Source organism: Salmo trutta, chromosome 17 (genome assembly GCF_901001165.1).
Source record: "Salmo trutta chromosome 17, fSalTru1.1, whole genome shotgun sequence".
In the NCBI taxonomy this organism is placed as follows: domain Eukaryota; kingdom Metazoa; phylum Chordata; class Actinopteri; order Salmoniformes; family Salmonidae; genus Salmo; species Salmo trutta.
In genome coordinates, this window is record NC_042973.1 from 15110371 (window position 1) to 15137996 (window position 27626).

At 42.3% G+C, this 27626-nt stretch overlaps 1 protein-coding gene and 1 long non-coding RNA gene across 5 annotated transcripts in view; one reads left to right on the forward strand and one right to left on the reverse strand.

Moving 5' to 3' along the window:
• pde4cb (phosphodiesterase 4C, cAMP-specific b) overlaps window positions 1-27626 on the forward strand; it is a 143450-nt gene that overhangs the window by 68554 nt on the left and 47270 nt on the right. Inside the window, exon 1 of one of the 4 annotated variants that reach the window (XM_029695811.1) lies at window positions 25430-26468. The exons of the other annotated variants lie outside the window; for them this stretch is intronic. Coding sequence (XP_029551671.1) covers window positions 26338-26468 — 131 coding nt within the window. The 5' untranslated portion in view covers window positions 25430-26337. Of the gene's footprint in view, window positions 1-25429; window positions 26469-27626 lie in introns of those variants that run through there. 4 annotated transcript variants of the gene reach the window in all.
• On the reverse strand, window positions 15905-17409 carry LOC115151676 (uncharacterized). The gene is made up of 2 exons (XR_003867342.1): window positions 16679-17409; window positions 15905-16382 (listed from the first exon to the last, which is right to left on the reverse strand). It is a non-coding gene; the product is annotated as an uncharacterized LOC115151676 (long non-coding RNA).

Consider the following 27626-nt stretch of genomic DNA (forward strand, 5'->3'; position numbering starts at 1 on the left):
TAAATGTATTTGGCTTAGGTGTATTTAAACTTCCGACTTTAAATACACCTAAGCCAAATACATTTAAACTCAGTTTTTCACAATTCCTGACATTTAATCCTAGTAAAAATTCATTTGATCCCGAGTCTTTGAATGGGGGATATGTGTCCATCTATAGCACCAATGACGTTTGGAAAATCTGCAGGATGAATTAGGCTATTTATCATTTTTATCATGTTGTCGAGGCTTATTAAATTGAGATTAACAAGGCATCGCTGGCAGTCAACTGAGCCGCAGCCTACTGTACCTGCAATTCTGTAAAATTCCTCCTAGATTATATGGACAGCTTGATGGCCAGGGAATGTAACAAAGTCATAAAAAAACTTCCAGTTGCAAAAAAAGTGTTACATTTGCTCAATGGGTAAATTCTGATAATTATTTATTCAAGGTCCAATAATTAGTTCCCTTTGTAAAGCACGGCGAACAATGCAGGCTCCGATGTCAAGTGGATTTTCCAAGAAGGGACAGGCTGTAGTGGCAATCAAGAATCTGATTGGTGGAAAAGTCCTGTATTTATTTAAATCAAATCCAATTTTATTTGTCACATGCGCCGAATACAACAGGTGTAGTAGACCTTACAGTGAAATGCTTACTTCAAGCCCTTAACCAACAATGCAGGTTTAAGAAAAAGTATGTAAGTAAAAAATTAAAGTAACAAATAATTAAAGAGCCGCAATAGCGAGGTTATATACAGGGGGTACCGGTTAGTCGAGATCGTTGAGGTAATATGTACATGTAGGTAGAGTTAAAGTGACTGAGCATAGATAATAAACAGAGAGTAGCAGCAGTGTAAAAGGGGGGGGCAGCAATGCAAATAGTCTGGGTAGCCATTTGATTAGCTGTTCAAGAGTCTTATGGCTTGGGGGTAGAAACTGTTAAGAAGACTTTTGGACCTAGACTTGGCGCTCCGGTACCGCGGTAGCAGGAGAACAGTCCATTTTAAAAACATTTAATGTTTTTGTTTAAAATGTATATGCATACATACATACATAATGATCAATTTGATGTTATTTTAATGGACAAAAATGTGCTTTTCTTTCAAAAACAAGGACATTTCTAAGTGACCCCAAACTTTTGAACGGCAGTGTTAGAAATGTCCTTGTTTTCGAAAAAACAACCACATTTTTGTCCATCAAATTGATCAGAAATACAGTGTAGATATTGTTATTGTTGTAAATGACTATTGTAGCTGGATTTTTAATGGATTATCAACATCGGTTTACAGAGGCCCATTATCAGCAACCATCACTCTTGTGTTCCAATGGCACGTTGTGTTAGCTAATCCAACTTTATCATTTTAAAAGGCTAATTGATCATTAGAAAACCCTTTTGAAATTCTGTTAGCAAAGCTGAAAACTCTTGTCCTGATTTAAAAAATGCAATAAAACTGGCCTTCTTTAGACTAGTTGAGTATCTGGAGCATCAGCATTTGTGGGTTTGATTACAGGCTCAAAATGGCCAGAAACAAAGAACTTTCTTCTGAAACTTGTCAGTCTATTCTTGTTCTGAGAAATGAAGGCTATTCCATGTGAGAAATTGCCAAGAATCTGAAGATGTCATACCACGCTGTATACTACTCCCTTCACAGAACAGTGCAAACTGGCTCTAACCAGAATAGAAAGAGGAGTGGGAGGCCCCAGTACACAACTGGGCAAGAGGACAAGTACATTAGAGTGTCTAGTTTAAGAAAGATTCCTCACAAGTCCTCAACTGGCAGCTTCATTAAATAGTACCCGCAAAACACCAGTCTCAACGTCAACAGTGAAGAGGCGACTCCGGGATGCTGGCCTTCTAGGCAGAGTTGCAAAGAAAAAGCCATATCTCAGACTGGCCAATAAAAAGAAAAGATTAAGATGGGCAAAAGAACGCAGACACTGGACAGAGGAACTCTGCCTAGAAGGCCAGCATTCCGGAGTCGCATCTTCACTGTTGACATTGAGACTGGTGTTTTGCGGGTACTATTTAATGGTGTTTGCACACGTTCTGGTTTGACAGATCTCGCTAAATCAATTATGTGGCTTTCTGGAATACTACTCAAGTCAGATCCCAGGCTCCCACTGACTGTTATGATTATTTATTTGCAAGTTAATTGCAATTTTCTATTTAGCACCGTCTGTTGAGTACCTGATAGAGCAGCAGATGACCCCCCCCCCCCCACCCCCCACCCCCCTCTGCTGCTGGCAGGGAAGTAGTTAACTGGAAAGCTGGTTTTGAATAATATGTAAAATGTACACAGATTTACAGCACCTTCATTATAATTGTACGCATAATCCAATAATTGTATAATATAGAATATTTGATTCATGCAACTATTATTATTTTTATTCTATTACCAATCACAACTGTGGCACCACCCCTAATGGATGGGTTAAGATTCTCTAAGAAAATATATGCTGAAATTTCTCATGCATGTCAGTGCTGTTTTTTAGATAAAAAGATCATTGTTTATCATATGTGTGTCCTTTTCAAATGTTAATGTTTACATACTGTTTTACTAATTTAATTTGTGTATATACTGTATTCTAGTCAATGCCACTCTGACATTGCTCACTCTAATAATTATATATTTCTTAATTACATTCTTTTACTTTGAGATTTGTGTGTATTGTTGTGAATTGTTAGATACTACTGCACTGTTGGAGCTAGAAACATAAGCATTTTGCGACACCCGCAGTAACATCTGCTAAATATATGTATGTGGACAATAAAATTTGATTTGATGAAAGACCTGACTTCATCCAGTGTCTAGAAAAGTGGATTGGCAGTATAGGCACATGCATATTGTCAACATTTGCATATTTTCTTACATTATTTCATTTTTTTTATTTTTTTTATACAAAACAAATATTATATTTGTGTCTAAATTCAACTGGTTAATTTTGATATAGATATAAAGAGAAAAAAAAACAGGGTGTGGTGCCTGGTGTTGTATACTATTCATGGGAATATACACTGCTCAAAAAAATAAAGGGAACACTTAAACAACACAATGTAACTCCAAATCAATCACACTTCTGTGAAATCAAACTGTCCACTTAGGAAGCAACACTGATTGACAATAAATTTCACATGCTGTTGTGCAAATGGAATAGACAACAGGTGGAAATTATAGGCAATTAGCAAGACACCCCCAATAAAGGAGTGGTTCTGCAGATGGGGACCACAGACCACTTCTCAGTTCCTTTGCTTCCTGGCTAATGTTTTGGTCACTTTTGAATGCTGGCGGTGCTTTCACTCTAGTGGTAGAATGAGACGGAGTCTACAACCCACACAAGTGGCTCAGGTAGTGCAGCTCATCCAGCATGGCACATCAATGCGAGCTGTGGCAAGAAGGTTTGCTGTGTCTGTCAGCGTAGTGTCCAGAGCATGGAGGCGCTACCAGGAGACAGGCCAGTACATCAGGAGACGTGGAGGAGGCCGTAGGAGGGCAACAACCCAGCAGCAGGACCGCTACCTCCGCCTTTGTGCAAGGAGGAGCAGGAGAAGCACTGCCAGAGCCCTGCAAAATGACCTCCAGCAGGCCACAAATGTGCATGTGTCTGCTCAAACGGTCAGAAACAGACTCCATGAGGGTGGTATGAGGGCCCGACGTCCACAGGTGGGGGTTGTGCTTACAGCCCAACACCGTGCAGGACGTTTGGCATTTGCCAGAGAACACCAAGATTGGCAAATTCGCCACTGGCGCCCTGTGCTCTTCACAGATGAAAGCAGGTTCACACTGAGCATGTGACAGACGTGACAGAGTCTGGAGACGCCGTGGAGAACGTTCTGCTGCCTGCAACATCCTCCAGCATGACCGGTTTGGCGGTGGGTCAGTCATGGTGTGGGGTGGCATTTCTTTGGGGGGCCGCACAGCCCTCCATGTGCTCGCCAGAGGTAGCCTGACTGCCTGCCATTAGGTACCGAGATGAGATCCTCAGACCCCTTGTGAGACCATATGCTGGTGCGGTTGGCCCTGGGTTCCTCCTAATGCAAGACAATGCTAGACCTCATGTGGCTGGAGTGTGTCAGCAGTTCCTGCAAGAGGAAGGCATTGATGCTATGGACTGGCCCGCCCGTTCCCCAGACCTGAATCCAATTGAGCACATCTGGGACATCATGTCTCGCTCCATCCACCAACGCCACGTTGCACCACAGACTGTCCAGGAGTTGGCGGATGCTTTAGTCCAGGTCTTGGAGGAGATCCCTCAGGAGACCATCCGCCACCTCATCAGGAGCATGCCCAGGCATTGTAGGGAGGTCATTCAGGCACGTGGAGGCCACACACACTACTGAGCCTCATTTTGACTTGTTTTAAGGACATTACATCAAAGTTGGATCAGCCTGTAGTGTGGTTTTCCACTTTAATTTTGAGTGTGACTCCAAATCCAGACCTCCAGGGGTTGATAAATTGGATTTCCATTGATTATTTTTGTGTGATTTTGTTGTCAGCATATTCAACTATGTAAAGAAAAAAGTATTTAATAAGATTATTTCTTTCATTCAGATCTAAGATGTTGTTTAAGTGTTCCCTTTATTTTTTTGAGCAGTATATTTGTAAATATTTTTTTTTTATCAGCCTGGTTTAAAGGATTCTGGCATGCTAGTAGATACCCCTAGACTTCTTCATGCTAGTAGATACCCCTAGACTTCTTCATGCTAGTAGATACCCCTAGACTTCTTCATTGCGCTAACGCTAGTTAGCATTGGCTCACGAAACTGCAGTGCCTTCAGAAAGTATTCATAATCCTTGACTTTTTCCCCATTTTGTTGTTTTATGAAGTGGGATTAAATTGTACATTTTTGTCAATGATCTTCACAAAATACTCTAATGTCAAAGTGGAAGAAAAATTCTAACATTTGTAAAAAATTCATGAAAAACAAAACACCTGGATTGTGCAACATTTGTCCATTTCTTCTTTTAAAAAGTATTTCAGCTCTGTCAAATTGGTTGATGATCATTGCTAGACAGCCATTTTCAGGTCATAGATTTTCAAGTAGATTTACAGTGCATTTGGGAAAGTATTCAGACCCCTTGACTTTCTCCACATTTTGATATGTTTTGTTATGTTACAGCCTTATTCTAAAATGGATTAAATAGCTTTTTCCCGCTCATCAATCTACACACAATACCCCATAATGACATAGCAAAAATAGGTTTTTAGAAATGTTATCAAATTTATGAAAATAAATTACAATTATATCACATTTACTGAAGTATTCAGACGCTTTACTCAGTACTTTGTTGATGCACCTTTGGCAGAAATTACAGCCTTGAGTCTTGGGTATGATGCTACAAGCTTGGCACACCTTTTATTTGCGGAGTTTCTCCCATGCTGCCACCACCATTTCTCCCATCTGAATACTACACCATAGTACCCTCCAAACTCGTCATTAAGCTCGAGACCCTGGGTCTCGACCCTGCCCTGTGCAACTGGGTCCTGGACTTCCTGAAGGGCCGCCCCCAGGTGGTGAGGGTAGGAAACAGCATCTCCACCCCGCTGATCCTGAACACTGGGGCCCCACAAGTGTGCTTTCTCAGCCCTCTCCTGTACTCCCTGTTCACTCATGACTGCATGGCCATGCACGCCTCCAACTCAATCATCAAGTTTGCAGACGACACTACAGTGGTAGGCTTGATTACCAACAACGACGAGACAGCCTACAGGGAGGAGGTGAGGGCACTCGGAGTGTGGTGTCAGGAAAATAACCTCAAACTCAATGTCAACAAAACAAAGGAGATGATTGTGGACTTCAGGAAACAGCAGAGGGAGCAGCCCCCTATCCACATCGACGGGACAGTAGTGGAGAAGGTGGGAAGTTTTAAGTTCCTCGGCATACACATCACGGACAAACTGAAATGGTCCACCCACACAGACAGCGTGCTGAAGAAGGCGCAGCAGCGCCTCTTCAACCTCAGGAGGCTGAAGAAATTTGGCTTGTCACCAAAAACACTCACAAACTTTTACAGATGCACAATCGAGAGCATCCTGTCGGGCTGTATCACCGCCTGGTACGGCAACTGCTCTGCCCACAACCGTAAGGCTTTCCAGAGGGTAGTGAGGTCTGCACAACGCATCACCGGGGGCAAACTACCTTCCCTCCAGGACACCTACACCACCCAATGTCACAGGAAGGCCAAAAAGATCATCAAGGACAACAACCACCCGAGCCACTGCCTGTTCACCCCGCTATCATCCAGAAGGCGAGGTCAGTACAGGTGCATCAAAGCTGGGACCAAGAGACTGAAAAACAGCTTCTATCTCAAGGCCATCAGACTGTTAAACAGCCATCACTAACATTGAGTGGCTGCTGCCAACATACTGACTCAAATCTCTAGCCACTTTAATAATTAAAAATTGGATGTAATAAATGTATCACTAGCCACTTTAAACAATGCCACTTTATATAATGTTTACATACCCTACATTACTCATCTCATATGTATGTACTTTATACCATCACTGCATCTTGCCTATGCCGTTCGGCCATCGCTCATCCATATATTTTTATGTACATATTCTTATTCATTCCTTTACACTTGTAGTTGTGAAATTGTTAGATTACTTGTTAGATATTACTGCATGGTCAGAACTAGAAGCACAAGCATTTCGCTACACTCGCATTAACATCTGCTAACCATGTGACAAATACAATTTGATTTGATTCTTCTCTGCAGATCCTCTCAAACTCTGTCAGGTTGGATATGGAGCGTCGCTGCACGGCTCCTCCAGAGATGTTTAATTGGGTTCAAGTCCAGGTTCTGGCTGGGCCACTCAAGGACATTCAGATACTTGTCCCAAAGCCACTCCGGCGTTGTCTTGGCTGTGTGCTTAGGGTTGTTGTCCTGTTACAAGGTGAACCTTCACCCCAGTCTGAGGTCCTGAGCGCTCTGGAGCAGGTTTTCATCAAGGATCTCTCTATACTTTGCGCCGTTAATTTTTTTCCTCGATCCTGACTAGTCTCCCAGTCCCTGCCGCTGCAAAACATCCTCACAGTGTGATGCTGCCACCACCATGCTTCACTATAGGGATGGTGCCAGGTTTCCTCCAGACGTGATGCTTGGCGTTCAAGACAGCGAGTTCAATCTTGGTTTCATCAGACCAGAGAATCTTGTTTCTCATGATCTGAGAGTCTTTTAGGTGCCTTTTGGCAAACTCCAAGCGGGCTGTCGTGCCTTTTTACTGAGGAGTGGCTTTCGTCTAGCCACCCTACCATAAAGGCCTGATTGGTGGAGTGCTGCAGAGATGGTTGTCGTTCTGGAAGGTTCTCCCATCTCTACAGAGGAACTCTGGAACTCTGTCAGTGACCATTGGTTTCTTGGTCACCTCCCTGACCAAGGCCCTTCTCTCCCGATTGCTCAGTTTGGCTTGGTGGCCAGCTCTAGGAAGAGTCTTAGTGGTTCCAAACTTCTTCCATTTAAGAATGATGGATGCCAATGTGTTCTTGGACCTTCAATGCTCCAGATATGTGCCTACGGACAATTCCTTTATCCTCATGGCTTGGTTTTTGCTCCGACATGCACTGTGGGACCTTATATAGACAGGTGTGTGCCTTTCCAAATCATGTCCAATCAATCGATTTTACCACAGGTGGACTCCAATCAAGTTGTAGAAACATCTCAAGGATGATCAATGGAAACCAGACGCACCTGAGCTCAATTTCGAGTTTCAAAGCAAAGGGTCTGAATACTTTTTTCTTTTTTTAATACATTTGCAAACATTTCTAAACATGTTTTTGCTTTGTCATTATGTTGTATTGTGTGTAGATTGATGAGGAAAAACGTGTATTTAATCCATTTTAGAATAAGGCTGTAACGTAACAAAATGTGGCTTAAGTCAAGGGGTCTGAATACTTTCCGAATGCACTGTAAGACAAAACTGTAACTTGCCCAATCAGGAATATTTAATAGTTTTCTTGGTAAGCAACTCCAGTGTAGATTTGGCCTTGTGTTTTAGGTTATTGTCCTGCTGAAAGGTGAATTCATCTCTGTGTCGGTTGCAAAGCAGGCTGAACCAAGTTTTCCTCCAGGATTGTGTCTGTGCTTAGCTCCATTCCGTTTATTTTTTATCCTGAAAAACTCCCCAGGCCTTAACGATAACAAGCATACCTATAACATTATGCAGCCACCGCTATGCTTGAAAGTGGTACTCAGTAATGTGTTGTATTGGATTTGCCCCAAACATAACACTTTCTTTTCAGGACAAAAAGCGAACTGCTTTGCCAAGTTTTTACAGTATTACTTTATTGCAGTATTACTTTATTTACTCTGTCAATTAGGTCAGTATTGTGGAGTAACTACAATGTTGTTGATCCATTCTAAGATTTCTCTTATCACTGCCATTAAACTTTTTTGGCCTTATAGTGAAATCCCTGAGCGGTTTCCTTCTTCTCCGGTAACTAAGTTCGGAAGGATGCCTTTATCTTTTTTGTGATTTGGTGTATTTATACACCATCCAAAGAGTAATTAATAACTTCACCATGCTCACAGGAATATTCAATGGCTGCTTTTCATTTTTTTTACCCATCTACCAATAGGTGCTCTTCTTTGTGAGGCATTTGAAAATCTCCTTGGTCTTTGTGGTTGAATCTGTGTTTGAAATTCACTGCTCGACTGAGGGAGTTTACAGATAATTGTATGTGTGGGGTACAGAGATTAGGTAGTGATTGAAAAAAACTATGTTAAAAAATATTATTGCACAGAGAGTCCATGCAACTTATTATGTGACTTGTTATGCAAATGTTTACTCCTGGCGTGCCATAACAAATTATTTTATTAATTTGTAAAAATGTTGAAAAACGATTCCACTTTCACATTATGGTGTATTGTGTGTAGGCCAGTGACAAAAATTCTTAATTTGATACATTTTTAATTCAGTCCAACACAAATGTTTTGGGAAAAAGTCTAGGGGTGTGAATACTTTCTGAAGGCACTGTACCTCTAGCTTCCTTCATACTGGACACAGAGACATATAAATGGTATCCACAAGTTCATCAGCCTCTGGGGAAGTAGATGAATGGCCTCATTGCCAAAATCCTGAAGTATCCCTTTAAGTTGCCTCTAAGAGCTGATCCAAGGTCAGTTTTAGGGTTTAACCCCGAACGGCTGAGATTAAGATTAGGTCAGGGTTTGCTGAACCCACATCAGGGTTTAGGATTTTTTTGTTGTTGTTGCAATCCATAAAAGTAGGGAGTCAAAGTAAAAGGGAATGATCTGTGCTTCCTTGCCAGGATTAACAACCCAGTTTAGGTTAATTACACAGAGGGGCCTACCACGCCATCAAGTTTCAAGTTTTATTAGTCGTATAAAACTAATCAACGGAGCTGTAGTGGAACATTTTGAGAGCTTCAAGTTCCTTGGTGTCCACATCACCAACAAACTATCATGGCCCAAGCACACCAAGACAGTTGTGAAGAGGGCACGACAAAGCCTATTCCCCCTCGCGAGACTGAAAAGATTTGGCATGGGTCCTCAGATCCTCAGATCCTCAGAAGGTTCTACAGCTGCACCATCGAGAGCATCCTGACTGGTTGCACCACTGCCTGGTATGGTAACTGCACCGACCTCCGACCGCAAAGCACTTCAGAGGGTAGTGCGTACGGCCCAGTACATCACTGGAGCCAAGCTTCCTGCCATCCAGGACCTCTTTACCAGGTGGTGTCAGAGGCAGGCCCTACAAATTGTCAAAGACTTGCTACTGCACGGCAAGCAGTACCGGAGCACCAAGTCTAGGTCCAAAAGGCTTCTTAACAGCTTCTACCTCCAAGCCATAAGACTCCTGATCAGCTACTCAAATGGCTACCCAGACCCCTCTTTATGCTGCTGCTACTCTATTTATAATCTATACATAGTCACTTTAACTCTACCTACATGTACATATTACCGTAATTACCTTGACTAACCAGTGCCCCCGCACATTGACTCTGTACCTGTACCCCCTGTATATAGCCTCGCTTGTTATTTTACTGTTAATTATTTGTAACTTTTATTTTCTGTTTTTTAAAACTTATTTTATTTTTTATTTTTCTTAACTTCTTAAAGCATTGTTGGTTAAGGGCTTGTAAGTAAGCATTTCACTGTAAGGTCTACACCTGTTGTATTCGGCGCATGTGACAAATAACATTTGATTTGATATGTACAGGATTCACATGGTATACAACAACAATAAGAAAAGATAAGAATACAAACATAATGTAAATGGTTCAATAGAATACTATCTTATTTGTTAGCATAAGTATAATACAGGAAGGCACATTTTTATAGTCCAATATTCACACATCTATCATCATAGATGAGAAGCAGTTTCCTCACTTGCTCTTCATTTTATCCACTTTGGATCCTATATGTTCTAACAAAAACATCCTCCTTACTCTTTCTCTGCAATAATGCCTGTCTTTTTCTCATCCACCATACTCAACAAAACAATGTTTACCTCAGAAACCTGGATAGTAGTTTTGATATAATTTTTATTCTTTAGGGTTTCATTTGTTCTTCATTTTGATCATGCTAACAAACCCTAGTTTGTGTATAAGAGAGAGTAGACTGCTGCATTTATTTTTGTAATATTTTTTTTTCTGATATTGCCACAAGACCCCATACAAAACCTTGAGATGTCATTTCACAGTATTTGGCTTGAAATCAAGGTGCACATTCAAGCAACAAGGGCAGGAAAACTGACTACATTTGTGTGTCAGGAAAATTGGCATTAAGCAGATGATACACGCACAAAAGCTAGCGGCTGGTATCAACGTCACAGAGGATAAATAAAGCCTCTGACAGTGCAGGGAGTGTGAACTGTGAGGCCTTGCAGAAGAAACTCAAGGGGGATGCATCATAAAGGTATGTGTTGGCAGCCGAGCACTTTCTGCGGTTGCCGCTCAAGATTTAGTTTATGCTCGTATCCATATCTTTATTTGTTATTGTTGCATTGTCGAGAAGGAACCTGCAAGTAAGCATTTGGTTGGAAGATGTATACCATGTGTATCCTGTACAAACGACTAATAAAACTTGAAGAGAAAGTACTTCAGATGAGATGCAATTGTCTAGAGCACTTTAGATTCTCCTGTGCTGGCCAGACATTCACCAGAAGTACAGTAGCTGCAGTCTTTACGCGATAGGGCTGATTTATGTTGTACTGTAGTTATGATGGCTGCCTTTGTATTGCATACCTCTGATACAGAACACACCTACGAAGTCATTTATGGCGTTTTATTTTCTGACGTAAATCCGTGTAACGATGACGTCTTAATTCCCGCAAAAGAGGCTTCTGTCTTCTTACTACTTTGTAGGCCTACACCTTTTCTAGTTGGTTGTCCCTCCCAGATTTCTCCGTTCTCGTCTGTCAACAGTTTTAGATGTTGCACATATTCATTCAGTTTGCTATCACACTCACAGTGACCAGACTGGACACACACCTTGCACTTGCTGTGACAGACTCATGTCCCTGCCAGGCCTAGCAAGAGGACTGCTCACACACCTCTTTGATGCACTTAGTCCCCCTTCGTCTGGAGCAATTAATCATACAGAGGGGGTTGATAAACAAACTATGTTCATTATAACCAAACATGGACTAATGTGGAAAACTCCATAACATAAGACTGCCCTGGTTACCCTTGACTAACAGTCATGGAAGACAAACAGGCCTTTATAGAAAAATGTATAGTGTCTGTGTGTGTTCTGTCTGGTCCCCTGATTTTAATATCTAGCCTCCCATGTTCTCTTCGGTATCAGCTCCAGCCAAGCCTACAGACCTCCCCACCCTCTCTCCCAATCTCTGTCCCAGTCAGACTGTTTCCACGCTGCAGCTGAGTGACAGATTGATGAGCACACGTTTGGGTGTGTTTTCATGGGTTGGGTCTGACCCAGGGCTATGCAGGGGAGGGGACACAATCTGATGCACTTTGACACACTCCAGGACACCCCCAGTCCACTCCTGATAAGGGTCACTGAAGTGTCAAATTCTTATTTTAGAATTTAGCTGTCCCTTTGGTCTGTGTTGCATTATGTGTACCCGTAGGCTACCGAAATGTTTTTTGGTTCCTGCCCAGATGCAGCGGGTAGGAATGAGCTCGATAGTGAACTGCCAGGGAACATACACACCATACTTTAAACATTACAGGAGAGTTGGCTACAGTTTATTTCCAAAAAGAACTTATTTTGTACTCCCTAACCACAGAATCTGCTGGAGATGTTCTTGCAGGGCCACAAAGCTGTTGGGAGGCCAATTAAACCAAACATTCCCTGCTGAACTTTTTAACGACCCAGCTCATTAGAAGTGAGATCTCGCTCCTTATCCCCCAATCACCTGCACAGAGGTAGATGTGACTAATTGGGGGATTGTTGTCAATGAAAAGTTCTAAAACTGGGAGATCAAACACTGTCATTTAACACTCAAATAAAATGTTATTGGTCACATGCGGCAATTACAAAAGGGGTAGACTTTACAGTGAAATGCTTACTTACGAGCCCATTCCCATCAGTACAGAGTTAAAAAGTAAGACAAATATTTGCTAAATAAAAAAGGAAATGGCGCCAAGTCTAGGTCCAAGAGGCTTCTAAAACAGCTTCTACCCCCAAGCCATAAGACTCCTGAACACCTAATCAAATGGCTACCCAGACTATTTGCATTATCCCCCCCCTCTCTTTTACACTGCTGCTACTCTCTGTTGTTATCATCTATGCATAGTCACTTTAATAACTCTACCTACATGTACACATTACCTGTCCTAACCGGTGCCCCCGCACATTGACTCTGTACCCTGTGTATATAGTCTCGCTATTGTTATTTTACTGCTGTTCTTTAATTACTTGTTACTTTTATTTCTTATTCTTATCCGTATTTTTTTAACTGCATTGTTGGTTAGGGGCTCGTAAGTAAGCATTTCATTGTAAGGTCTACACCTGTTTTATTCGGTGCTTGTGACTAATACGATTTGATTTGATTTGAAGAGACTTACTTGGGCCAAGAAACACGAGCAATGGACATTAGACTGGTGGAAATCTCTCCTTTGGTCTGATGAGTCCAAATTTGAGATTTTTGTTTCCAACCACTGTGTCTTTGTGAGTGCAGAGTAGGTGAACAGATGATCTCTGCATGTGTGGTTTCCACCGTGAAGCATGGGGGTGCTTTGCTGGTGACACTGTCAGTGATTTATTTTGTATTTCAAGGAATACTTAACCAGCACGGCTACCACAGAATTCTGCAGCGATACGCAATCCTATCTGGTTGGCGCTTTGTGGGACTATAATTTGTTTTTCAACAGGACGATGACCCAACACACCTCCAGGCTGTGTAAGGGCTATTTGACCAAGAAGGAGTGATAGTGATGAAGTGCTGCATCAGATGACCTGGCCTCCACAATCACCCGACCTCAACCCAATTGAGATGGTTTTGGATGAGTTAGACCACAGAGTGAAGGAAAAGCAGCCAACAAGGGCTCAGCATATGTGGGAACTCCTTCAAGACTGTTGGAAAAGCATTCCAGGTGAAGCTGGTGGAGAGATTGCCAAGTGTGAGCAAAGCTGTCATCAAGGCAAAGGGTGGCTACTTTGAAGAATCTAAAATCTAAAATATATTTAGATTTGTTAAACACTTTCTTTTGTTTGGTACATGATTCCATATTTGTTATGTCATAGTTGTGATGTCTTCACTATTATTCTACAATGTAGAAATTAGTAAAAATAAAGAAAAACCCTTGAATGACTAGGTGTGTCCAAACTTTTGACTGGTACTGTGTGTGTATAGATAGATAATTTCTAAGTCCAAAAATGGATGTAGCAACATCCGCTATCAAAAGTGTGCGAGTCCATAGGCCTATGGATTTATAGTTTTTTTTTTATCAGCATGAATTAGATTGAGCAATAAAAGCCCCACTTTTATTCCATAGTCTGGTATCCACACTATACAGCTGTTGTTAGTGCATTTTTCACTGGCTGTCCACTAGTTTCAAAAACAATGATTGATAGGTAGTTTATACTTCTTGAATTCAACCATTATTGGGTGTAAATACACATTTAGATTTGTGAACAGCCATCCACAACAACCACAATCCGTAAGGTGCAAATAGCTTAATTAGATTGCAGCAGTGTGTCATATTAATGCACTATGTAGATATCAATAATAAGTGATATCCGTATCACCGTGGACTACACCACTGCTGTCATCCTTACCTCCAAGCGTTTATTCAAGTTGGATAATCTTTGAATTCTGACTGCAGTCTCACAATTGGAAGACATAGCTTGGACTGTAGCCTACATAAGCCTATTCTTTCTCTTTTCCCGTGATCCATCGAACCCATTTGGTGTGTCATCATAGTGTCTGACTTGTGGTCAGACTCACTCAGGTGGAACAAACTTACACTTGCACCTTTTTTCAATGCTGATTTGAATGTCATTGAGAAAACACAAACATCCTTTCTGAATTTAAAATTAATCCTCGAAGTAATCATCATTTTTAAACGTATCTCTAATCTGATTACAATATTTTTGCTGGTAACAGATTACAGTTACCGTTTTTTTGGTAATCCCTTACATGTAATTCGTTACTCCCCAACCCTGGGTTTAGGATAGGGGTAAAAGTGACTAGGAAATCAGAATATATATAATAAACAGAGTAGCAGCAACGTGTGTGTGTGTGTGTGTGTGTGTGTGTGTGTGTGTGTGTGTGTGTGTGTGTGTGTGTGTGTGTGTGTGTGTGTGTGTGTGTGTGTGTGTGTGTGTGTGTGTGTGTGTGTGTGTGTGTGTGTGTGTGTGTGTGTGTGTTGGAGTGTCAGTGTAGTATGTGTGGGTAGAGTCTAGTGAGTGTACATATAGCCAGTGCAAGAGAGTCAGTTCAGAACAATTTTAAGATAAATTAATAATGAAGGGCGTCAATGTAAATAGTCCAGGTAGCCATTTGATTAACTGTTCAGCAGGCTTATGGCTTGGGGGTAGAAGCTGTTCAGGTGCCTTTTGTTCCACACTTGGCGCTCCGGTACTGCTTAACATGTGGTAGCAGAGAGAACGGTCTTGGACTTGGAGTGCTGGAGTCTTTGACCTTTGACTCTAGCCACCTGTAAGGTGTGTAGTGTCTAGGAAAAAGGTGAGGTCAGGGAGTAGGTTGTCTTGTTGTTGAGACAGAGGTTTTGTATAGTACAAGGCTCAGGGGCATTGGCCTTTCTCAGCCCAATCCAGGGTGGATGATGATTACTGTGGCATTTTATTGAGCGTCTGCAGCTACTGTAGCGTGAGAGCGATCAGAGCCAACATGCCTGAGTTTGCCTGTTCTATGAAACTAAACTACTGGGTTTGCAGGCTTTTATTCCAGCCCTGGCCTGTCTGTGGCACAATGTAAAAAAGGCTGTCTCAATTACAGTCTCATCTATAGTACAGCAAATATGTTATGTACATATGTTGGTGGACTGGCTTTGTGCAAGAGTGACATTGCGTATGTTGTGGGTAGCGGTTTCCTGAGAAATAAGCCACTTTTGTATGTTTCCTAACTACAGGGCTTGAAAACCTCCACTGATGTTTTTATCCCTGGGTGCAGACTCTACGTCTGCTTTTCATGTGTGTGTTTCAGTGTGTGTGTTGTGTGTCTCTCTCTCTCTCTCTGTGTCTCTGTCTCTGTCTGTGTGTGTGTGTTGTCTGTGTGCACCTAGAAACTCCACCTGAGTACATATGCGTGCACCCTCACCCCCTGCTACCCCTTATTCGTGGAATCCAACAATGCACCATGTCATTACTTAGCTGTAGGGGGAACAAAGCCACATTGGGAGGCATGTCGATCCCACATGTCGTCCTTAACTAGGCTAGGGCTGCCAGGCGAGAGAGCGAGATAGAGAGAGACCCAGTAGCAGCAGAAACTGACAAGTCCAGACATACCAAGAAGAACAAGATCAGAAGGTATCAGAAAACGTTTAAACTATTTTTTATTTTTACTGGAGTTTTCTATTCACTATAAACATTTTCTCCATGTGCCTTTTTAATACGGTAGGTGTGCAAGTTATACTTTTGACCATTTTGCAACCATCTCCAACTTTACCATCTGCTTCTGGCATACTCGATGAAGTCTTGGATTTTCCTTTCCTGAAAAGATGCCAACGCTGCCGCAGTTTCTTGAATCCAATTCCTTCTTTACTGAAAGGTTGTGTTTAAAGTCTCTTTCACTTTAACTGTTGATATCCTCCTGAGAAGCTCAAAACGGTTGTGGGGACTCGTATGGGCCCTGGTTGCAGCCCCCACAGCTAGCACCTCTGGGGACGGAGGAAGCTCTCCCACACTGCGGAGAGAGGTCAACGCTCGCTCTGCCCTCCTCACTCGTTCCTCATTCCCTTCTCTTTCTCACATTGCTGAAGGTTACTGGATCATGGAGGATTTCCCCTTTCTGTAGAGACAGATGGAAAGACAGAGAAAGACTGTGAGAGACTTTGTTTTAAGAGAGGACATTTTTATCTTTCAAGGACTTTCTACAGCAGTTCTATTTAAGAATCCGTCTCTGGAGTTTGGACAACAGAAGAGACAACCTCAAAATGGAATGCTAATACAGCTATTCAAGAAAGCTATCTGGAGCACCGACTGAAGACTGCTGGTCTTGTTGAGACTTGTGTAGCCTACAGCACTTGGGGTTCCTATATTTTCTGCTTCTCCCCAGCCTCTCCCCTTCTCATGACCTACAGTTACCCCAGTATCCTGGTGCGTCAGAAGGGCTTGCGTCCTTTCTTCCCCTCCACCTGGCTCTCCCTGCCCAAAGGGCAGCACACCTGTGATCGGGGGGCTGGTCGGGGGACACCCACCTACCCACCCACCGCTCCCTGGGTCTTCCCAGGCGGTAGCAGCATGTGGTGGCTACAGCCCTGGCAGGAGAGCCCTTCGGAGAGGATGAGCTCCATCTGAGCTCCAGCTCGTCTCACAGCTGTTGTGGGTGTGTGGAGCCTCTTTTTTTCGTTGTCAGCCCAGCAAGTCATACTCTAGCAGCCAGAAGCTTTGACCCACAATGAACAAAGATCACCGATTTCCAAGGAAAGGGAGCCTGTTTGGCTATGGCCCAAGCAGCCATGGTCGGAGACACTCCTGCTTAGGGTATGTATGTAGGACCGAATCTTGTATGGGGTACGTGGTTATCTTGAGTCTTTTTTACGTTTTTATATGGCCTTTGTTTTTTGCAGTCAATTCAAACTCAATCCATGCAGTTGTGGTTTCAGACTAAACATTCTTTTTTTGTTATTGTCATATACAGTGGGTTAGGTGCAGTGAAATGTGTTTGTGTCCTTCTGGTTCATGTACAACATGACTGCACAGCACAGGTTTGTATTAGGTGCCGATTTAGCTTTTCGAAGTAGCTGTGATGCCTGTGTGAAAATGTTTGTGGCTATGATTTTGTTTGTAAAAGCAGTACAATTACTTTACAGAAGTTTATCCAACAGCTTTTAGTTTGAGGAAGCGAGTAAGTTTTTCAAACAGGCACACTTTTGCCCAGTGGACTTCCTGTTTTTTGGGGTTAAATGGAGCAACTGAATTTATTGTAACATGTTCAGTTTCAGAAATTATAGGTTTTTTTTTTGGGTTTTTGTTTTACAATTTTTGTCAATCGCATACAAGCAATTTTTGGAACAATTTTGTTGATTTTCAAAAAATAGCTCACTAGATATAATGGAACTCTGTAGCCTTTTGCAAAACAGTAAATGTGTTTTCAAAATGTAGTTGCCTTCTCAAAACATAAATACAAGAAGAACATACAGTTGAAGTCAGAAGTTTACATACACTTAGGTTGAAGTCATTAAAACTCGTTTTTCAACCACTCCACACATTTCTTGTTAACAAACTATAGTTTTGGCAAGTCGGTTTAGGCCATCTACTTTGTAGATTTTTCCAACAATTGTTTACAGACAGATTATTTCACTTATAATTCACTATATCACAATTCCAGTGGGTCAGAAGTTTACATACACTAAGTTGCCTTTAAACATGCTGGAAAATTCTAGAAAATTATGTCATGGCTTTAGAAGCTTCTGATAGGCTAATTTACATTATTTGAGTCAATTGGAGGTGTACCTGTGGATGTATTTTAAGGCCTACCTTCAAACTCAGTGCCTCTTTGCTTGACATCATGGGCAAATCAAAAGAAATCAGCCAAGACCTCAGATTTTTTTTTTTTTTTAGACCTCCACAAGTCTGGTTCATCCTTGGGAGCAATTTCCAAATGCCTGAAGGTACCACGTTCATCTGTACAAACAATAGTACGCAAGTATAAACACCATGGGACCACACAGCCGTCATACCACTCAGGAAGGGGACTCGTTCTGTCTCCTAAAGATGAACGTACTTTGGTGCGAAAAGTGCAAATCAGTCCCAGAACAACAGCAAAGGAACTTGTAAAGATGCTGGAGGAAACGGGTACAAAAGTATCTATATCCACAGTAAAACAAGTCCTATATCGACATAACCTGAAAGGTCGCTCAGCAAGGAAGAAGCCACTGCTCCAAAACCGGCATTAAAAAAGCCAGACTACGGTTTGCAACTGCACATGGGGACAAAGATCGTACTTTTTGGAGAAATGTCCTCTGGTCTGATGAAACAAAAATAGAACTGTTTGGCCATAATGACCATCGTTATGTTTGGAGGAATAAGGGGGAGGCTTGCAAGCCGAAGAACATCATCCCAACCGTGAAGCACGGGGGTGGCAGCATCATGTTGTGGGGGTGCTTTGCTGCAGGAGGGACTGGTGCACTTCACAAAATAGATGGCATCATGACGAAGGAACATTATGTGGATATATTGAAGCAACATCTCAAGACATCAGTCAGGAAGTTAAAGCTTGGTCGCAAATGGATCTTCCAAATGGACAATGACCCCAAGCATACTTCCAAAGTTGTGGCAAAATGGCTTAAGGACAACAAAGTCAAGGCATTGGAGTGGCCATCACAAAGCCCTGACCTCAATCCTATAGAAAATGTGTGGCAGAACTGAAAAGGCGTGTGCGAGCAAGGAGGCCTACACACCTGACTCAGTTACACCAGCTCTGTCAGGAGGAATGGGCCAAAATTCACCCAACTTATTGTGGGATGCTTGTGGAAGGCCACCCAAAACATTTAACCCAAATTAAACAATTTAAAGGCAATGCTACCAAATACTAATTGAGTGTATGTAAACTTCTGACCCACTGGGAATGTGATGAAAGAAATAAAAGCTGAAATAAATCATTCTCTCTACTATTATTCTCACATTTCACATTCTTAAAATAAAGTGGTGATCCTAACTGACCTAAGCCAGAGACCTGAGTTTAAATGTATTTGACTTAAGTGTATGTAAAATTCCGACTTCAACTGTAAATACATAAATGCCTTCTCAAAACAAAAAAATCCCAGTAGATCAATATATTTTCTTTGCAGTTACTAAATCATGATTGTCAAAATTAGAAGTACTATCCGAAGGTGCAGCATTATGGGCAATTACTCTCCTTTTATGCACCAAACAATTTCATACACCAAATATTATTAAAAAAAAATATTTAAAAAAAAGTGGGCTGCGTTCATTCATCAGTATCATCACAATCCAATTCCATGCTGTATTCAATACAAAGGATTTGTCATTGTTTTGTAGGCTTTCCATTGGTGAAGTAACACTATCCACAATATAAATAAGGAAAGGTGAGTAAAAAGGAGGAACACAACTGATATTAATCCAAAGCAAAGCTGTATTAGGTAACAATGTTGAAGATGATGACTTGGAGGTAACACAACTTTATTCTCTGCATCTCTGCAATATTATAAAAAATCATGAGAATTAGACAGTCCCTGTTGCCTAGATCTTTCCATATGTTGTACATGGTATGACGCTGCTGGGGTGCATTAGGTTTTACTGAGTGCCAGAAACAGTGAAATCAATTGTACACTTTCTCTTCTGATGAAAAACAACTGTGAATTTTCTTTTCACTGATAATATTTGTATTTAAGGTTATGCAAAAGGTGGTCTAAGATATGCACGTCCGGTATTAAGGCAATAAAATGGTCAGAAGTTCTGTAAATGTATTCAAGCATTTGATCATTGCTGTTCTGCTATAGATACGTTTCAACACAGATCCAAAAATTGCTTGTACACAATTAAGAAACTGTACTACACAGAAAAGTATTGCAGTGTGAACAGGCTGGGCTGTGTGTGGACTGGAGATCAGATGTGTCTGTCTGTGTGAGCGTGTCTGTGAATGCACGGTGTATGTCATGTTTTAAAAAAAATACCTGTCTGGGTAAAAGTTTGCTTGTGTGTGTGCACGTGTACTTGTGTGCGCGTACGTCTGTGTGTGCGCGTACTCGTGTGTGTGCTCGTACTTGTGTGGGTGTGTAAGTATGGGTGTACTCTGCCTGCTCTGTACACTGTGCTGTAACAGCCTGTAGGAAAGGAGAATAGCATCGATAACACCTCCCCTGTCTGCTGATGTCACAACTGGGAGGGGGTGGAGGGAGTCACTCTAGTGGAACACTGTGTGGGTGTGTGATTTGTGTGTGGGTCCGAGTGGGTGTCTGAGTGAGTGTGTGAATAGCCACATGATAGTCCTATGGAGCCACCCTCCACACTGGTTTATATTCGTATACTGTGTGTGCTTTCACCCAGCCGTCTCCTATTAGGAGTGAGGCACCGCTGGATGGGTGGCACAATGTGGTATTAGCTTCTCCAGGTTAACAGTTGGCCGGGGTCACCAGTGACTCACCCACTGATCAGAGATCCCACCACCACCAGAGGCCTGACTAGCTAGGTCTGCCCTCGAGTTCAGATGGGCAGTATTTTGGGTTTGTGTGACTCAGTTGGTAGAGCACGGTGCTTGCAATGCCAGAGATGTGGGTTCGATTCTCACGGGGAACCAGTAAGAAAATATATCCACTCACTATTCTAGTTCACTCCGGATGAGAGCGTCTGCTAAATGACTAAAATGTAACATTTGTTTGCATTTTTGAGTTTCAACATCTTGCTTTGTTAATACTGTGTCTCTATAGTGAAAATCTGGCCACACATGTATTCTGTCCTCTTTATGCTTCTGTCCTCTTTATGCTTCTGTCCTCTTTATGCTTCTGTCCTCTTCATGCTTCTGTCCTCTGCTGACTTCTGCCACACTGAGAGATACACAAAGCAAGTCAGTCAGAAGTTACTGGGCACTCGAGTCTCCAGACTGAGATAACCGTTAGACCAGAGAATTGTCATCTCTCAATCAGCCATGCACGTTTCTAACAGCCGCTTCAAATCTAGTTTGCCACAAAGAGAGAGAATGTAGGGCTGTGACGAAAACATTATCGCAATATCTTTTCCATGGCAAAAATGAAATCACGAAGCAGACCAAATTCAACCTACTGTATGTAAAATATTCTGTCCTATAGCTCGGAAAATAAATAAATGTGACTCTAGATTATAACAAAATGATGTTTGTTTGCAACAATATGGCTGTTCTTCTAAAGAAGATAAATTCGCTTTGTGTTTTGTTTCCTTGCCACAATACTAATGAGTATCGCGATACTGGTATCGTCCCGGCCCTAGTATAATGTAGCAAAACACCTTTGAAACGCCACATTAAAACTCTGTATTCTTATTGGACGAGTTCCTTTTGGTGCCTCCTGAATAAGACCCAAGCAGCCCAAAGAACTGGAATGATAAGCATGGCAACAATGACAACCCTGGTCTGTCCCCCTAAAATAAAGCCCCCGAGCCTGGAATAGTTCCCAGACCCCGCCAGGGCGGCTGCAACAGTGGCTCATGTGCGTCACTACTCCAGCTCCATGTATTCAGCATGACTGCCCTTCCCCATCACCCTCCTCCCAAAATCCTATTGATTCCTTCATGCCCGGCTGTAGGAGATTCAGTCATTTAGGACTAATTTGTGTTCTGCTGCGTGCTGTATCTGTCCCTTGTAGTAGCTGGTCATACATCCTTAATGTAACCACATCTCAAGGCCTTCCAATTAAAGGACTGGGCTTGATATCTGGCAAAAGAGTGACTCTTACATATTGCTCTTATTATTTTGTATATTATATTCATCTTTAGTTTTCATGTTTCAGAAGGGGAAGGAATAGTGTGTCAGGAGGAGATTATGAGATGGTTGGTGTGGATTGAATATTGTTTCGGTTTAGTATCGCAGTATGAAGTGACATCTACTGGATAAAGCCTCTTGGTTCATGTTTCACATGAACAAATTTGTTCAGTCAATTCCAAGGAGGTTTTGAGAAGTTTTAGAAATGTGAGATGTTTTGAAAGGCAGAATCTCAGTGGAATACCATCAATTCAACTGAGTGTTTACATTTGCAACTCTGCTATAGATCTGTAACATATACTTGTGTATGGAAAGAGTCATTAGGTTTTTAGACTACATGTATGGTTTTAAAACTTCTGCTGTCGGCTACTCAACAGAAATGGTTTTGGAAACATTTACAGTTTCTTACGTTTGGGGAACTAACAAACAGTGGATTAACTTTATCTTTACTCTCTAAAATGAACCACATTTCTGAGAATGATAATATGCTTTTCTTACAACATAATGTAAATAGTTTGCACATTTCCTATTTAGGTGCAATGTTAGAATTATGAATTGATCTCCACGTGAGGGTGTTAGAAAGTCAGTGATGCAGTACCAAAGAGACCTGTGTTCACCATCAGTGGAAGAAGATAAGTGCAAATGATAAGCCTTTAATAATTTGTCTTTGTCATAAAACATTTAAAACTTGACTCTCCAGCCAGGCCCCAGAGGGGGACAGTGCTGCGGGGAACACTCTGCTCTGGATATGGTTGCTGACAGGGAAGGGGAACGCAGCATGGTACTGAGGCACATTCTTAGTGCCTAAGCCACCCAGCCCGCCGTCTTTTTCATGACCCAGCACGTTTGTCAGGCACGTTGCTCAATGATCCGAGGGTCCGATGTACAGTATGTATGCCCTTGTCTGTCATAGATTGTCCAGATCATTAAGATGCCTTTAACAGTCCTCCTAACTGGAATATTATTACCCTCAGTGCTGTCAGGACTTCAGTGTTGTGACCAATTCCATTTCAATTCTGTCAATCCAGAGATGATTGGATTAAATTAACCCTGTCCAAATTTGATTGTTGAGTTGAACCCTGTAGGGCTTTATGGTATTAGCTTTGAAACTTTTTGGGGGGGAGATACTCCGCTCTGCACTTGTTTTTTTTATTGTAACGTTCTCCCCCGGTCTTCCCAAGATGGCTGCTATCACCGGTGCGATTGCAGACAGGGCAATTCTACACTGAACAAAAATATAAACATCCCAAACTTGCTCAATAGGTGAAATGTGTGGTGAGTATGCAGGCCATGGAAGAACTGGAACATTTTCAGCTTCCAGAAATTGTGCTGAAACATGAGGTGATGGCGGCAGATTAATGGCACAACGATGGGCCTCAGGATCTCAGGATCTCGTCACGGTATCTCTGTGCATTGAAATTGCCATCGATAAAATGCAGATGTTCGTTGTCCGTAGCTCGCCCAAACGACGCCATACACACTGTCTGCCATCTGTCCGGTACAGTTGAAACCGGTATTAATCTATGAAGAGCACATTTCTCCAGCGAGCCAGTGGCCATCGAAAATGAGCATTTGCCCACTGAAGTCGGTTGTGACGCCTGAACTGCAGTCAGGTCAAGACTCTGGTGAGGATGACGAGCACACAGATGAGCTTCCCTGAGACGCTTTCTGACAATTTGTGCCTAAACCCACAGTTTAGACGTACTGCCAAATTCCCTAAGACGGCTGATGGAGCCGGCTGATGGTAGAGAAGTTAACATTAAATTCTCTGGCAACAGCTCTGGTGGACATTCCTGCAGTCAGCATGCCGACTGCACGCTCCCTCAAAACATCTGTGGCATTGTGTTGTGTGAAAAAACTGCATGTTTTAAAGTGACCTTTTATTGTCCCTAGCACAAGGTGCACCTGTGTAATGGTCATGCTGTTTAATCAGCTTCTTGATGTGCCACGCCTGTCAGATAGATGGATTATCATGGAAAAGGAGAAATGCTCACCAAAAGGGATGTAAACAAATTCTTGCACAACATTTTGAGAGAAATAAGTTTTTTGTGCATATGGAACATTTCTGGGGTCTTTTATTCAACTCATGAAACATGGGACCAACACTTTACATGTTGTGTTTATATTTTTGTTCAGTATATTTTAATCGCAGTAGGCCTGTCATTGGTGTGTGTGACAGATTCATGTTATCCTCGTTCCCAGAGAGGGTCAGAGGTCATTTACCTGGGTTGTGTTCATTAGGCACTATACGGAAAACGATAGAGAACATTTTGCATTGGAAGTTCCCAGAGATGGTTTAGAGGTCATTTACCTGTGTTTTTTTTCATTAGGCACTGAAAATGAGCGTGGACATGACCAGCTAGTGTCTGTTTGATGTTTAAAGCATCTGTTTGATGCTTTATGAACATAAACCTGCTGCTGTGACTGAAGGGGAGAAAGTAACGACTATACTCCAAAGTATGTATTTTTATTTTTGTAACCGCTTTCACATTGGGTTATGTGAGTGCTCTCAGGAAGTATTTTTCTTTCTTTGACAGCATGCATCCTCTCATTGTAAAAACCCTTGTGTTTTGAGGCGTGTGTGGGGCCCATGAATGGTACAGCTACATGCCAATACGGGGTACAGGAAATGTTGTAACACCCCCACCAATCCCCTTCTCCCCCCTTATGGCCTCGTGGTCCTCCTCCTCACCTACCTCTCTGTGGGTAACGTCCTTGATGTTCAAAAGGCTCCCCTTTACCCTTCCCCTCCCACATGTCTGCCAACACGTCGACCCGGGCTCTGTGCCATCTTCCTCAGTGGACAAATATTTACCCCTGATTTCATCAGGGACGCTCTGTGAGCTCATGGGCCATTTCAGTCCACGGCTTCCTCAGACCTTATTGATCTGGGCTTTGGCTCTGGGCAGAAGACTTTTGGAGATTGGCTAGTCTCGAATCAAGACATGTTGCTATGTGAGCTGTCACCTAGCAAACATGCTAAAATAGGAGTGGGCGATCTTACCCTGTGAGGGCTGATATATGGGTGTCAGCTCCAGCCAAGTAGTACCACACCCCATAATACTAATCTCAACCAATCATTGTCTTCAATTTAGGCTTTTCTTAGTAGAAGCTGTTCTCAGTTTTATTGTGACGCGCTACAATGTGTTACTGTCACACTCTCTTTTTCTTTCTTGCATTTTTTTTCGGGGGGGTCCTAAGCATTGTCAAGTTTAACTCTTAAAATGCAGAGAGCGTTTAAAGAGTTAAACTTGGAGACTCTCTGAAAGGGCAGGAGCCATGCTGCCTCTGAGACCGCCCCTGTTTTCTCTGACCTCACAGTTCAACTGGTCCACACACAAACACACACATGCTCAGGAAAGGATCACTCACACAGGCACACAAGACACATTATATAGCAAGACCTGCACACAAACGCGCCTATTGGGTTTTCGAGAGGGTCCATGCGTATTGCGATGGCTATAGCTGTCAGAGGGAGTTGGGACTTGGTGGTGGAAGACGGGGTTTAGAAAACGAGGAGGAGAGGAATACATTGACACGGAGGTATAAAGAATGCAGGGGGGGAGAGTGTGAGAACTTTGATCAAGCCTTCCTACAGAGATTGTTAAAATAGACAGTGAGAGCCAGACACAGGAATGGAAAGGACAAAATCAAGCTAGTTAATCTGCATGTTTCATTTTCACCTGCATCCTGATAGAAAAGGAATTCCATCTTGGAGGTTTAAGTTCTAATCACACAGAGAGCTTATCTGATGCTTCTACATTTAGTCATGTAGCAGACTTTATTATCCAGAGTGAGTACATACATTTTTCAAGCTGGTCCCACGTGGGAAGCGAACCCACAACTCTGGCGTTGCAAACGCCATGCTCTACCAACTGAGCCAACTGTTGAACATGCACTGGGTGACAAACTCATCCAAGAAAATGTCATTTTTTCCCCTCCCACAACCACGTATGAGGATGTCCCCCGGTAGAACATTTTTGACTTTTTGAAAAAACACAGCAGCTTTTCAAGAGGAGGATTTTTCAATGTTTTTGACAGGAGGAATGTTGGCGGGAAATACCAAGGAGGATTTTCCTCAAAGCCTTTCTCCCAGATTCTCGCTGAGATTCTCTTGCCGTTTTGGCTTTTCTTGTTGTTGCGGCGTCTTCGGTCCTCTCTGTTTGACACATCATTCATTTGAGCGGCAATGGGAACCAGGTGCGGCGTGAAGAAAGCAACAGGGTCGCGAGAAAGGAGAGTGGCAAGAGAACCACAGCTGTCAAAAGAGGAAGGAAACAAAGAAAAGCAGAAGTAGAAAGAGCAGAGATAAAAAGGGGGAAGAAATATGAGTTTGCCAACAAACTGTGTATTCCTGGCCCCCTCCTCGGACCGGTCGTTCAAAGTGCGGAATGGGAATATCTGTGGATCCCCGTGCGCAGTCAACCGGCCCATTGACATTGTGCAGAAGCGCAGGCGGTAATGCACCATTTTTCCCTCTCGCCTATTTCTCCCAGATGTTGCATGTGTCATTGTCAGCACCCATACACACATTTCTGCTTATGTTTGAGGCCAGTTTCAATTTAACACTGCTCCTTCTTCCTGTCTTTGTACTGGTTTTGTGTCACCCTTGTTACCACGAGCTGTGCTGGGTCTTAGAAGTGGTGGGAAACTTATTTTAAGTTTCTGACGTGGTTTGGTGGTTGGTTGTCTGTCAGTGACGAAGCTGTTGCTATAGCCATGACTGTGACTAGACTATGACTGTCAGGCTAGAATGATGTAGCCAGAAGGTTTATTTTATTGAAGAACACATGGCTTCTCAGCACAGGTGAAGTCTGGGGTCTTCTGGCATTGACACATCAACACACTCGGCGCACACCACACCACAAATACGTGAAAGGGACCATTATGTTAGCTATATAGTTTGGACCCAGGGACTTGAGTCCACATTAGTCTCAGTGCTCCAGTTAAAGAAGCAAAAAGAAAATGTGGCTAATTCTGTATCTGGCATTTAAAAATGCATGGCGACAAACACCTGCACCGTGGGAACAAAGTAATGTCAGCCCCAAGTGTTGAAAACTCTTCAAAGGCAACGTCTAATGAACGTTGAGTCAGACATATTGATAGGCCGGGGGTGGTGGCTTGATGAATTGAACATATAGTATGTGCCTAATACAGTTCACACGAAAACTACAGTACTGTATAATATTTCAAATCTCCTAACGAGCCTCTCATCAGTACTGTGCTTTACATATTAATGCTTTGGGCTTAACACAATTAAGTCATGAGTAGGAGCAGGAGATTTAGAGTTAATACTGTGGATATACACTAACAGGAAATGCAGCTCTTGAGGTTTTTTGTCTGGTGGCGAGAATGTCAGTCAGTGTGAGAGGACCGCCCCCTTTCCTCTTGTTGGGTTCAGTCTCTTTCAAGCATCCCTCGTCTCCTTTCATTTTGTCTTGTCTTGTCACGGGTCTAGCTCCACCCTGGACCTTCTTCATCTTTTTTTTCAGACAATCTCTTGATCATATTAGTTATCTCATACATTAGTATAATACAAGTATTTAATAATACTTGTTTTATTACTGATAGTGCTATAAAGTATAAGAATATTGCATGACTGTATGATTACGTTTT